Raw genomic sequence first — 14,823 nt, 5'->3', positions numbered from 1 at the left:
TAGCAGATAGCTAATGCCAGGGCCTCTGCACTTCTCCAATGGCCATTAGCCTGCTGGTGCCATTTCACTTAAAGTTAGCATCTTTGTATCATAGCAACACAAGAGAAATCTAAGCACAGACAATACAGTGGTATTTTGTTACAAAGCACAATTGGAAAATTCCTGAATCGACTCCTATGTTTGAATGATCTTTTTGTGCAAATTCACAGCAGGTTTCCCTCATCACATAAGTAAATAATGGTGTTCTAGCATTAAAGCCAGTTTCTAGACAAGCAAAACGACCTCTTTCTGTCTTAAAATGTGTGACTGTATCACCTGCTTGTCAATCATGCAAGGAGAAACAACTTCCACAACGTTATTGTGATGAGGGCAGGTCAGCTGGTTATTTTTAGCTTGAGCTAACTCATCGAGCAAACTCCCATGAGAGGAAACATTTTTTCTCTTACCAGCAGCTTATTAGCATTCAGAGCTGCACAACTCCATCTATTTGAGCATCAAAACAGCTATTTTAGTCTTGTTTTTACAAGCAAATCCTTGCTGTTCAGTATAAGGAAAAAGGTGCATTCAGAAGAAATGGCATAATATGTTTCTGATCTCAAAAGCTAAATGCAAATACTGATTACTGAAGTCTCTGACATTAGAATAACAAACACACAAACACACAGCTACCCTCTGCCATTAATGGCTGTGGCCATTAAAACCCTTCTGGAGTAGGGAATGGAAATTCACTGTATTTTATTTTAACGTTTCTTTTTAATTTTTCATATCTACATAGTTAAAATTTTAACAGACGCTCCCGTTCAAGTTCAAAATCCTTTATTTAGCTGAAGTTAGGATGGTATTTTAGGATAGGCAGGATCTCTTCTAATTGTGCTCCTTGACCTGGCTACATAAGTTCATACACCACAGAGTTTATTTTTCTCCCTAAACAGACACAGGTATGCCAGGGAGAATGCCAAATTAGCACCTGGAAATGCTGAAAAGTATGATCTACAGTTTGATATCAATTGCATACCTTAGCAGAGTCAGGTGGGGGAATGCTTTCAGAAGAAACCTTGCAAAAACTCCTTCTGCTTGCTGTCATCTCCTGGATTTATTCCCATTGCAGGGAGAGATCTTAACTGAATCATAAAAAGGAAACATAAAAATTAAAACACAGAGGAAAAGAAACTCTTTTCTTTAATTACTATATTACACAGGTGTTACAGTTGATCAGACAAGTAAACTTGGGTAAAATTTTTAAATTATTCACATTTTATCAGTGAAGTGCAGAACTATTCTTTTTTCTGTTCAAAAGGAAAGCAACTTATTAAGAATTTGTAAAATATATTTTTTTATCAATACTCCTTATAGATGCTTGTTGATTACACTTATGATGATAAATTCTGAATTTTTGAATCTGAACATTGAAGGGGTGCTGTCACTCACTTTGCAGTTCCTGAAGGTACTGAGCATCAATTTTATTAGAGACTTCTTGAAGTCTCAGCCTCAAGTACCAATTTTCATTCCCATCTGTCTTAAAGACTTCTTGAAATCTCCTGCCTCCCTCTGTTGACTACCCTGTCAAGAACTTACTGTCCTTTTCCCTAGAGTCCCAGCTCAGTATCCCTTTACCTTCTCTTGGCAAGGTTTCTGCATGCGTTCTAAATGGTTCTACCTTACCCTCACTCCCACAAAAAGTACTTCCATTCCCTCCTCTTCTGCTAGCACTTCTTTTCCAACTGCTCTTTACTGTTATGATTTTTTAGGTCATTCAGGGTGCTATGTTTAAAAACTGCATAGTGTAGAGCAATAGAGAGATGATGAAACTATTGCTTTTCTGGAAGGTGTTACTAGCTGGCAAAATATGAGGCATCCATCTGTCTTCAGTTACAAAGGCATTTAAAGCTTCTGAATATCTGACTGCAATGTCAGCACCTAAATTTGTCCTATATTTCTAATATTTTCTCCTCTAACTTCCATTGATCATAGAATTGTAGAATGGTTTGGCCGCCCTTGACCTGCTGGCCATGCTTCTTTTGATGCAGTCCTGGATATGGTTGGCCTCCAGGGCTGTGATGCACATTGACAAATCATGCTCAGCTCTTCATCCACCAGTACGCTCAGTCCTTCTCAGCAGGACTGTTATTAATCGCTTCATCCCTCAGCCTGTATTGATACTGGGAGGTGCTCTGACCCAGGTGCATGACCTTGCTGTTGGCCTTATTGAATATCATTAGGTTCACATGGGTCCACTTCTAAAGCTTGTCTAGGTCCCTCTGGCATGTCAACTGCCCTACTCAGCTTGGCATTGCCTGCAAACTTGCACTCAATCCCACTCTCTGTCATTGATGAAGATATGAGTTGCTCCAACTGACTTAAGTCTGATTTGTGGGCAGAAATTAACTATATATAAATAGTTATTTATATATAGTTATAAATAAGTTTTATATAATATAAATAATATATTATTTATATATAGTTTATATATATAATATAAATAAATATATTATTTATATATAGTTTATAAATAAATATAACTGCACAAGCAATGTTAATTTCTTACGCCCAGAGAACTAATTCAGGTCTATGATTCATTTATGTACCTACTTCCTGAAATAAGTTTTCCATTGTTTAAGGATACTCCTAACAATGTTCTGCATCTTCTGATGTCTTATGGAATGCCATGCAACATTCTTGGATGTTGGACTGTCCTTTACAGTTATATTTAAGGAAATATATTTGACTAACAGTGGTTATTGGTTTGTGAGACTCTAGCTTCCTGCTTCTAAACTGGATATTTGGTGAGTGTCAGACTATTATTTTATGACTTATTGCTTGGACTGAAACTGAGCTTTAGACTGACTACACAGTGTGGCCACCCTATGTGACATCCAGGTTCACAGGCATTACTGTGGACACCTATTATGGACAATTATTTGTGTGAGAAGGAATCACTGACTGCAATTTGAGTGTAAGAGGACCTTAACTGGCAGCTGAATAATGAATATAGTGTATAGCAGTCATGCAATTAGGACTGAACAAGTGGAGAAAGTTACTTAATGCAAACCTGTGGTGTCACTTGTAGAGCAAATCTTTTTATTTTGGTTTCCCAGTCCTTTTCTCAGTCAAACTCCAGTCAGTCGGAAAGGTTTAGTGCATTTACTGACCCTTCTAGCCAACAGAAGGAGAGTTTACCATGCTCTTCCTCACAACCCCATGGCAGCACAGTACAGACACACCAGGTGGCAAACATCTCTCGCCAACAGGTCATCTGGCAAGGGCAGGCCAGGCAAGCATGAGTAGATCTGGGGGCACCTGTTCTTTGTATGCAGTCCTGCTTCTGTGTCCCTGCCGCATCCATTATGTATGAAAAAGTACCAGTTCTACTATCAAAGCTCTCCAAAGCACAGATTGTTATTTAATTTTGCAAACATTCCTGTGAATAAAATTTGATTGCTGGTAAACAAATGCAGAAGAACCACGAACAGTGCCAGACTGAATTAAAGCAATACTGCTGGAGAATTTTTCCTCTAGTAGCTGTGACTTTTAGTGCTCAGAACTTTAAGAAAGCAATCAAGACATAAACTCCTAGGCCTAGTAAGAGTTTGAGTCCTTCTGAACCATCAAGAGAGTTATCAGTTATGCATTAGTTGCAGTCCCACCTATATAGACTGTTAATGTCTAAGAGACATGTCTCATTTCCCTCATCCAAAACATTCTTTCTGCCTCATGCCAGCAGCTACCATCATGGGAGGGAACATACCACCAATAGCTCCCATCTCCCTTCTGCAACAATGTTTATGCTTGCTATAGGATGACTACATCCAGTGGACTAAAACTACCTAACATTCATTTAAAGTCACCAAATGTCAAATATTGGGATACTCTTCCCTTTGGTTCCTATTGTGATATTCAGCAGAGCACCTATCAAAACCAGCTCAACATTCAGAAATTTTCATTGAAGTCCATATCTTGGTAGATGTCCTTATGGTACTTCTCTTAAAATGCTATTGATTTCCTCAAGCTAATCATTCTTCTTTTAAACTGAAAAGTTTCAACTTCTGTCACTGGAAACATACTGAAAGGAAAAAAAGGAACAACAACAAAAAAAATCCTTAAATCTGACTTGCAACCTCTAATGAGAAAAGGGAAAAAAAAATCTGTCATCTCATTCAGAAGAAAGAAAAAATGCTAGATTTTTTTTTAAGTGAAATAAATGCCTTCCCTAAACATGATCGCAGTTGACAAAATGCTGGATGTTTAGGTGGCAATTATAGCTCTTTCAGAGACTGTCAAATCTTGTCACAACACATGTTATAAATGAGGACAGATTTAGACATCCTTTCTGACAGTTATGTGTAGGATGTGGATGCTTGGCAGTTAAATTTCAAATGCAGGGAAATTTTCCTTCCAATTGATCTTTGCTTGTTTATTAAGAGGGAGTTACCGTGAACTGAATCTTGTATCTACCATGTGCAGCTTTTCATCCTTACAGCTTTTGACATTTCACTTTAACTTTCTTTGTGACAGCCATCTGAACATTTGTTTTAGGTAAAAAGTAACCTACGGGGCTCTGGAGATGTATGAAAATTTTAAGGCTCTTGTGTTTTCATACCGAAATTAGAGCAGGAAATGTGTCATATTATACATGGATGGATAGATAGCAAGAAAGCAAATAACAGGGCGTGCAACAACTGATTGAAGGGAGCAGCTTCATGATGCACACAGAAAATGGCATAATGCAATAGCCCACATTCATCATGTGAGACACGCAAAATGTTGATGAAGTATTAGTAATAATAACGTGCATTACAGAGCACAATTAATATGATGGTAAACTACTTGGGTATAAGTAAAGGCCAAACCTGACATGAATTTCAAACTGTTTCTGATGTTATGAGGCCAAATGGCATGAGGAAAAGAGAGAGAAGAGGAATCATACTGCCATGGACAAAAGTCCTGCCTGGTTCAGACAGTTTTTTGGAACCTCTGAGGGCGAGGATGCTGGAACAGCCTCAATAGCACATTTTGAGTGAACCATTCTTGACTGCAGTAGCCTCACTCTGCTAATGAGCACAGGCAGCGACAAGCTCTGCATTCACCCCTTCTGCAAAGATCAATAAAAAGCTGGGAGAGGGACAGACATTATCTCACAGTTAAGTGGCATGCGGCATACATCACATTATGTAGAGATAGAGGAGAAAGGGGACCTGTGTCTCCTCTAGCCCCTGCTCCAAATTCTAATAATACTCTCAAGCTCCTGGAATCATCTCCTCCCCTCTCACATTAGAGTATGATATGTTATATGCTAACTTTTATGAATGGTGGTGTATAAAACTTGAGTGAATTAGTTAAGTGTAATGCTAACATTTCAGAGAAAGAGTAAAGAAGAGATGTCATCTATGATTGATATCAGGACCTTCTGACTCTTCCATATAGCTTCAGTAGCAGTTTAGCATAACTGAGTTATTCACGTGCATACTGTTAAGCAGATATTTGAGTAGTTTGCTGGACTGGGACCAAAGTGCTCATTGCGTTGGAGGACTGAACCTATAAACTGGAACACTGTGGGCAGCTATACCTTTTGCAGAGCTGAAGTTTTTGTACTTTCTATTTTCGTAAGAGTGACAGTGTTATGCAACTAGCAGATAGATGAACTTGTGTTCATTCCTAAAGATCATAAAATATTCAGAAATATTTGTGAAATTCTATCTTGAGTAACACAGCTTAAGCCCTTGAATTCTGAATGGATAGCTCTCCTGTTTCTGTCTGGTTACAGACCATTCACTTAGCCCTAATGACATGCATCCAAATAAATGCTTGCTATTTCACAAATGTGAAAATAAATGTACTGTTTCTATGCTCAAGACATCAGCATTTATTGTCTCATTTGGGAAAACAACAGACTTATTTGCTTCATTTATACTCCATTCAAATACTGTTTTGAGAACAGGGACTGGCATCTTGCATCTCAGAGCTCTTTATGAGTAGGGTTATGTATTCCCAGGCATCTCCCCTTCTATCCACTTGTATGACAAAAATCTTAAGGGATAAAAGATTATAGGATATCTCAGGTATAAATAACTAATTTGTCCATAAAGTACTAACACATAACATATCGACAATTTCTTTATTTTTGGTTCAGTTCTTTACTAAGGTGAGTTTTTATGTCTCTTCTTGACTTTAGACACTGATTTACTACGTGTGAATAAATTCTACCTGACAGTGTCTCTCCTTCTCAATCATTTCACTAATGAAACCTTGTTTGTAGTAGAATATTATAAAATGTTTGTCTATTTGAGAAGTATTTTTGAGTTTAAAGAAATGTCATATTTATATATATGCCTTCAGAATAAAAAAAGAATTAGCTGCATTAGAAATATCTTCATATCATTGGTTTGTTATGGGACTAGACCATCTAGGTATAGACTTATTCTGATTGTGATGTAGCCTATCAGAAAATTAGAAGTGTTAAGAATTTCAGCCCTTTTTAGTGTCAGAAAACTAATCTTTAACATTATATTTGTTTGAGGTTTTGTCAGACAACTTCTCTTATTTATATTAACATATTTCTAATTACAGGAAGAAAAAAAAAGGAAGACATCCTCTATAAGAATAAAATAAATAACATTCTCAGATAATATTTTAGAAGAGCCATTGACCCAACTTGAGAAAAACTAAAATGCAATAGCAAAACATCCATGTTTAGATGGAAGCACTTTAAGGTTCCTTTTAATAAATGGCTTTCCTTCAGGGCAAACAGATCTTTCAGTGCCTAGGGATACAGGTATTTATTTCTAAACTCTACCCATTCAAAACTTTCATGCCCAAATTCTTATATTAAAGAGACCTGCATGTCCTAGGTAATGACACTGCCCTTGACGCTGGGGAGGGGAAAGGCTATCATGCCACTCTGTCACTATTTCTGCTCTTAGTGGCAGGGTAGTGACAGAGGCCGTCTGGATCAAAACAGTATTATTTAATGAGAAGGAGAGCTTTAACCCATGTGGGTGTAAGTTCCTTGAAGCTAGTGCTAAAGTAAGTGTAGACACAGACGGGCAACTTGGAAGCCCTGTTAAATAGTCAGGGGTGCTGGGACACCACCAAGCCTTACTGACTGTGCCTGCTTTCCCGTGGGGCTCACCACAGCTGGGCTAGAACCCCATTTCAGCCCCCCTGGGGCTGTCAGTCCCTACCCTTACCTGAGGCAGTAGGATGCAGTGCTGTCACAGCTCTGCCCTGCCACCCCCCTGCCAGGGGGACCCTGGCCCATACAGCCAAAAGGTTCCTTCCCTTGGGTAAAGAAATTTGAAAGGTGGAGAACCAGCGAGCAAGAGGAATTACATCCTCGGTGATCACATCTTTTCTCTGGCAAGCTCTACATGAATTGCATTGTGAAACCAGAGCAAAAATGATCTGTCTATATTCACTGTATTGCTTTGAAGTCAAACAGAAGAACATGCAACTGTATATGTAGATGCTTAATTCTATGTATCTGCGTTTGAAAGGATTTGGTGTAAATCGCAAGACTAGCACTCCGTATTGAAGAAATGACTCTTTACCCTTCAGGTGTGATTTGGGGGTTGATTTGTATTCCAGCTTCTCAGACTACCATTAAAACACTACCTGCAACTGCTGATAATCTTCTTCTACATCACTGGTGAAAGCACTGGCCTGAAAATCCACAGAACGGTTGTAAGATATTTATGCCCAGTATGCAAGCAAAGCTTGACGAGTGCTTGCTCATTTTCTTCAGGATCTGGGTGAAAATAAATCAGTCATTCCTTATCTGAGCAGTGTATTGGGACAGGTTGACAGCTTAAACTTAACATGATGCTAGGTGATCTCAGTGAGAAGGTAAAAAGTAACAGAGAAAACACTGTAAAAATATATATTTGGGAAGTTTGGTTTTAGACAGAACAGGAGAAAAGCAATTTCATTGGACTTAGTGATTGCCAAAGAAAACCATGTCTGAGCTGTTCTGTTTCAGTCATTGTCAAAGGAGTCACAAGCAGACGTGACATATTCTAGATATTTTTACAGGGACTGTTATCCATCACTTTTGCATTAATAATCAGAAGTAGCCATCAGTCAACCATATGAAGATGACACTGAGATGTTAAATATGATACCAGTCCTCAGTTTCTGCTAAAAAAAGTACTTTTCTGCTTTCAGAATCTCAGTGCATGGACAAAAATAATCATCATTCAGACTATTTTATTGGCACCAGCATTTTAAAGGAAGTTATTTTTCCATAGACTGATAATAAGGATTTACCATTCTTTATCATCCAACAGGGAACAATGCTTCATGATTCTGTTTCAGCAGTGCTGACAATATTTAGCTTTGTACCAGAGCCTGCCAGACAACAGCCACGGGTATAGACACAGGCACAGAAGTGTAAGAGCATAACAATTTTTAAAGGATACAATACTGAAAAACACTTTTAAGTCAAAATTAGCAAATGTTCGGGCATCACTGACCAGTACAGAAATCCACAGCACTACCTTTGAAGACAAAATGAGTTTGAGTCATCATCATGAAGTGGTTTGTTCATAGATGCTTTTATTATGTCAAGAACTGTCTGCACTTCAAGATTTTAATGGTATCATACTATCAGAACACAAAAATAAAGCAACTATAAAACAAATGTGCAAATACCTTTATAAGGCTTTGGCAACTGGCCAAAATGTGGCTTGCTAGAGGATGGACAGTTGCCCTTCCTTGTATCCTAGTCAAGAAACTGTATGAATCCAGACTTATTTGGGAAAGTGTGGAGGGAAAAACTGAGGACTGGAGTATTTGATTTTCTCTTACATATAGGCGACTGACAAATAAATAACATAATAATTGTTGTATTTAGCTATAGCTTTGACAGCTTACGTGATATATAGGCTGAACACTCACATAGGAAAAAAGTGGTTTGGGTTTTTACAAATAATAACAAATAAATAGAAACTTTCCTATCAATAAATAGTTGCTTAATATGAAACTTTACAGGTGAGATTAAGATTTTCTTGAGTTTTAGTTAGAGTGATTACTTCAGTTGCATGGTTGTACTCCTGAAGAAAAAATACATAACACTTGCTTCGCTAGAACAGGCTTACTCAAATACATGTATTAAATGAAATCTATAACAAATAAATGCTACCACTATTTTATTAGTCTTTTATTTTAAAAGACCTGAATATCTTCTAGTAGCTCTATTGTATGCAGGAAAGATTTAGGGCAGAGATCATAGTTCCTCTGTCTTACATACAAAGACAGGAATATAAAAAGAACAGACTTCGCCCATTTTTCTTCTTATGTAATTCTAGTACTGTGACTCAGCGAAATAGGAAGAGTTTCAAAGGTTATGTACAGGTGAATTTTGTTATACTCCTGAATTTTTTGAGGCAAAAACATGCAGGACATTGAGATAAAATTTCTCACTTCATGGAGAGAGAGAGAGACTTTCTCCAGCAATCAGCTATAACTCGGAATATATCTGTATGTGCATGCTTAAATACCATAAATACATGTATATATACTTATGTGTAAATATGATACATATACACACATATATATATTATGTGATAAAGATCATATGTATATGAGATATATATGTCTGCATATATAGGATACATCATATGTATGTCTGCATATATATGATACATAGTGCAAATCTTACATATGTAAGATTTTATGCCGTATTGTGTATTTCTTTAATAATCATTAGCACAAAAAATACATAAGCCTCCAAAACTCAGACTATTTCACTCCTATGAAATAGGCGGTATTCAGGGAGTAAGTACATTTTTCTCTTCCTGGTACAACACATTGCACGAAAGCTTTCAGAAACTGGGCATTCACTCAGTAAAGTGAGTATGAGACCTCTAAAAAGTTATCCTGTTATGTGCAAAAGAAATGGTAGGCTGATAAAAGATAATATGGGCTTCTTGTCAGCAGCATTTCCTGGATTTCTTTACGTTAGAGATAATAACCATGGCAAACAACCAAAAAGAAAAGACTGAAACACAGCACAGAACACAAAAATTTGGACTGGAATATTTAAAATGGGCTAAATACCGATGGGATTTTTTTGTATGTAGAAGACACCCCTAACTAATTTCCATTTCTCATTTCCCTCTGAGATCATTTTGGTCACTCCTAGATTTGTCAGGAGTCTATCCATGTATCTAAATCAGAAGAATTAGTTTTGTCAGTGTCCACTTCATCCTGTGGTGTAACATTGCAAAATACTGCAATTTTAGAAAGAGTATCCATTGGATAATCTTGAACATGATACATTGCCTTGATTATATACGCATTTGTAAATAAATACTAACTTTACAAATCCAGAATTTATGTAAGAATAGACATGTTTCTCCTTGGTGGTCTGTAAATGAAATGGGCTTTTTTTTCTGTCAACTTGACTGATAAAAAATCCCCTGTGAGACTTCATGTAACGAAAACAAGCCTTGTAAAGAATAAAAGTCAGTGGACAACTTGGATAAGATCCATCCCACCTAATTTTTGGCACCTGCATTTGAATAAAGCATTGTTCTCTGGAGTCATTTCTCTCTATTGCCTGAGCAGAGAGCAAAGGGTAATGCAGTCACTTAAGCTAGGGCACATAAGTTCCACTTCTTGTGCGAAGGCAGGATGCCAATACAGATTGCTGTTTGTAGGATGCATCTGTTGAAGGATGCTGATACAGTGTGATTGAGAAAGGAACATTTTCTGACATTCATTGGAGAAGGAAAGGCTTGATGCTGCAGGCACTGAGGCTCTGTGACTCCCGTTGGCTTGGACAAGTACTGATGGTGCTTTGTACCTCATGTGAGGACAAGTGTTTTGTGTTGTCTTCCTTTCTGCATGCTAAGTGCCAGCTGTGAGGTGCTGAGCAACCCCAAACCTCATTAAAGTCATTGGATAGAGCCCTGAGCTATCTCATGAAGTAAAGTTACACTAATTATACTCTGAGAACATATGCATACTGTTCTATTAGTGCTAATATTTTTGTCAGAACACTTTTTTAAAGCAAAACGTGAGAACATTTGTGGGCAGTAATCACAAAACAGGGTTGACAGCTCCTTCCTTCTCTTACTCAGTCACAAACGTTTTTCCTTTCAACAGACTATAAAATGTAAATGGAAATGGTCATTTTCCGAAACCAGTATTATTTAGTTGATAATATGTGAATTTCCAAAGCAAGCTAACAAGGTTATTGCCACATAGAAAATGATAACAGCAGGGCGTCTGTGGCCCTACCTTAAATTGAAAGAGGAGCTATGCAGCCTGACAGTAATACCTGTGAACAGAGAGTACGTACTGCATTTGCAAAAGTTAATGAAAGATAAGGAGGACTAAGCCCCTCTCTTCCATCCCTGCACCTGCCTAGGAGTTACATGACCATTTTAATTTCACCAGTAGCCTCCCATAGTGACAGAAGTCAATTAATAATAAAAAATACCTATTTTAATGTTCATGTCAAATGTTATTACAAAACTATCTTATGTCTGAGTAATTGTCTGTTTAATAGTGGAGCGCTCATGACAAGGGAATCTATCTTTAAGTCAGCCAAGACAACAGAAACACGTACAATGCAGCTCATCTACCCCACTTGGGAAAGCCAAGACAAAGTCAATGATAACCTTTCCTCACAGGTGAGAACCATGCAGGAGAAGTTCTCTTTCCATGGACATCATGGTTCATACTCCCTAGGTATTAAGCTACAGGATCTTGAGCAAGAAATCTGCTGGATATTGACATTCAAGAACAAGAAGAAATTACAGGAAGGAATAATGTCACCAAATCAGTTTGTCCGCCAGAAAATGACTTGCTGAGATACTTGCATGGAGCTGTTTGTTGCACTTGATCATCAATGAATCATCATTGTGCCCAAGCTGCCTGCATCAAACTAAGTGACAGAGGCTCCCTGCAGTAACTTCTGCCTGTTCTCCATCACAACTCATCACTATAGAGCATGGGATAATAAAAAAAAAAGATGAAGCAGAAAGCTGAAACAAATCCTACTTGATGAGTCATTATAGTGAGAAAGATTTGCATGTAATTTCAGACTTGCTTTTTCATTCAGAATCACACATTATCTGCTAATGCAGTTAATTGTAATAAGCACACGACAAAACCAGATGTAATTGTCCACCCAAACAAGCACAGTCTGAGCAGGTTTAATGACCAAGTGTTCATCAGAGAGTTCCTCTTCTCAGCTTAAACAGCTTGTTTCTGAAAGAGCAGTTCAGTTAGGAGCCAAAGAACTTCACCTGTAACATTCTTTACCTTCTAACAATATCAGCAACAAATAATATACCAAGTGCAAAAGCCAGGCATTTTATTTTTGTAATTATTAAGCACTTTTATGAAGACTGATGCATATGGAATTTTGTAACATACATATATTTCTGATCTGTGGGCAGTTCTTGATATAGTTATGTTATTTCTCCTTGTTTGGATAAAACCCATTTTCTTTTCAGGGTAAGTGAAAGAATACTTTAATGCCTGCTAACTTTGTAATGGCAAAAACCAGAAACTACCTTTCAAATTGTGGATTGGCATGGCAAGCCTGGAAAAGGTCCTCAGTCCTGTGAGCTGAGATTTGTACCATGAGATGTGAACACAAATGCACTCCTTTGGTGGAACTGTACATCATATGCTAGGAAGGAACAAGGACATCAGAAAATCAAGGATACAGCAAGAAAACTCCCGGAATACATAAACATGGTGCAGAGCGACAGAACTTGCTGCTTGGCCTGAACAAGCCTCCAGATATGACAGTTGCTGGGGTCTATCATCAGATGTCTTTGTGAAAGACAACTGGTTCAGAACAAGCAAAGGACAAAGTCAGAGATCAGAGCAGGGTTAGAACACCTGAAGGGTCGCTTGCACCAGTATAATGGGACATACGAGTGTCTTCAACAAAATTTAGAAAAATCGGCTCCTCAGCAGCAGAAAAAATGGGAGGGCAGAAAAAATGTCCCAGACAAAAAGCAGGCAAGACTGCAACAGTCTGAGGTTTTTAGAATCAGGGCAGAAGAGGATTCAGGATCCAGAGTGAAGAGTTATATAGGAAGGCAAGGACAGGCCTCAGTTCAGCTCCAGTTAGTCCAAAGCTTAATAGGAAATCTTCCAACAGACATCCAGGCCTTGTGCTTAGTTCCCCTCTTTATATGAATGATTGCAAGTCCCTCACAGTTCACCACACCATTAGGGGGCACATCAACCTTTGCTTCGTGAAACTGGGAGAACCACTTTGGGGGCACAGTGCTGCTGCAGGAGCAGGACTGCACTGTGTGCAGTCTTGGCATTTTATGAGCAAGCAGCACAGACCAGTCACTCATTTCACAACTTACTGTGTTCAAGAAACCAAGATTTGTTTATATTCTCTGCATACAAATAGGTTGGGATCAAAACCCACTTGACTCTATCACGTTTCTGAGAAATAACCCACAAATTTCCAAATATTGGCTAACCACTGGCACTAAAAAGGGGGCTAGTAACATGTTTAATTTTAACCACCTGAATAGTCCAATTGAATGTAGGTAAGTGTACACATTCCTGAAAGCCCAGGAACTTAAAGAGCTAATCACATAGTTAATTATCTCCAGTGTGTGGGAAATACATTTTCATAAAACATTTAAGTATACATAAAACTATTCTTTTTTTAATGTTAGTACAAAATCCCCATTATCTTCAAAATGTTGACACCAGTGTTGATTTACTTAGATTGCCTTCTTCTGTAGCAGTTAAGTGGTTATTTACAAATTGCGTAAAACTGTGATCAGCTAAACCACTGACCTTTTTTTCAGGAAAAAGGCAAACACTCTCTCTAAACAAAATTAACAATTATACTCAATCTGAAATATGTAAACTATTAACGTTTATGAGCCACTAAGCACGATACTTAAGAAAACACTGACAGTCTTACCCAAAGGAAGACCTTTTAATTAATTGTCAGTCAAACTAACAGACATCACAAATAATTTATACCCCTCCTCCCACCAAATTTCGATGTTTTTCTTGGAGAAGACAAATCTTAAAATTCTAGACGACTTAATACAGATATTCTTAGTAAAATACAAATGCTTGCAGCAGCAGATACTCCTACAGGTATTGATACATATATGAGGCATACAGAGAACTGCACCACACTGGTTAGAAGAGCCACATTTTTTTAGGTGCATGGATGAGCCGTGCAACATGCTAATTATCAGTCTGTTAATTGCATTAAAAAAAAGTGATCAGAAGCATCAGAAGGATCTAGCCTTATCAGGTGACAGATGAGAGGCAGCTGGAGTTGATTTCTACAGATCAGTACAGCATAGCTTGAACTTCTCCAAACTTTGAAATAAAAAGCTGAGTCAGGAGTTCCTTTGAAAACAAGACAGGAACTTAAGGAACAGACAGCGATGAATGTTTTGGGGTGTTTATTCATCTTACTGAGCAAGTACATGGCTACCTCCTTGAACTTCAAGCTGAATTTAAGAATTATCTCTGTAAAGTGCATCTTGTCAGTCTGCTCTGGATGTGACTAAAAGCATGGGTGTGTTGCAAAATTACACCTGAGAAGAAGAATTGAAGCCTCTTGTCTGCCAGAGAGAAGAAAGGTATCTGCTCTCTGGCATTCGAGGGACAGAAATACATCAGAAAGGAGCGATAATTTCAGCAAAGAGCTGGCATATATCATCAGCTAATGGGGTAGACTTAGGTTTTGTTCATTCTTCAGCAGTTTTCTTGGACAAGAGTTACTTCCATCTTACTCAGATCCACAAGTTAACAAGCACACGTATGCTGTAAGTACAGTTTTGTCTTGTTAGATGTTAAGGATGTTCTTCTGTTCAT

At 37.9% G+C, this 14,823-nt stretch overlaps 1 protein-coding gene across 4 annotated transcripts in view; it reads right to left on the bottom strand.

Annotated features, from left to right (window-relative positions):
• The window catches only part of SNX13 (sorting nexin 13), a 121,898-nt gene that overhangs the window by 104,315 nt on the left and 2,760 nt on the right, over window positions 1-14,823 (bottom strand). For 3 of the 4 annotated variants that reach the window (XM_054058880.1, XM_054058876.1, XM_054058878.1), the window contains exons 2-3: window positions 12,519-12,637; window positions 1,016-1,121 (exon numbers count right to left, since the gene is read on the bottom strand). In XM_054058880.1, the coding sequence (XP_053914855.1) occupies window positions 1,016-1,084 (69 nt within the window). In that variant the 5' untranslated portion in view covers window positions 1,085-1,121; window positions 12,519-12,637. Of the gene's footprint in view, window positions 1-1,015; window positions 1,122-7,544; window positions 7,657-12,518; window positions 12,638-14,823 lie in introns of all 4 variants that reach the window. The other variant, XM_054058877.1, reaches the window with a different exon arrangement.

The sequence above is a fragment of the Cuculus canorus genome, chromosome 2, assembly GCF_017976375.1.
Source record: "Cuculus canorus isolate bCucCan1 chromosome 2, bCucCan1.pri, whole genome shotgun sequence".
Taxonomy (NCBI): Eukaryota; Metazoa; Chordata; class Aves; order Cuculiformes; family Cuculidae; genus Cuculus; species Cuculus canorus.
This window is presented reverse-complemented; position numbering and strand designations above follow the sequence as displayed.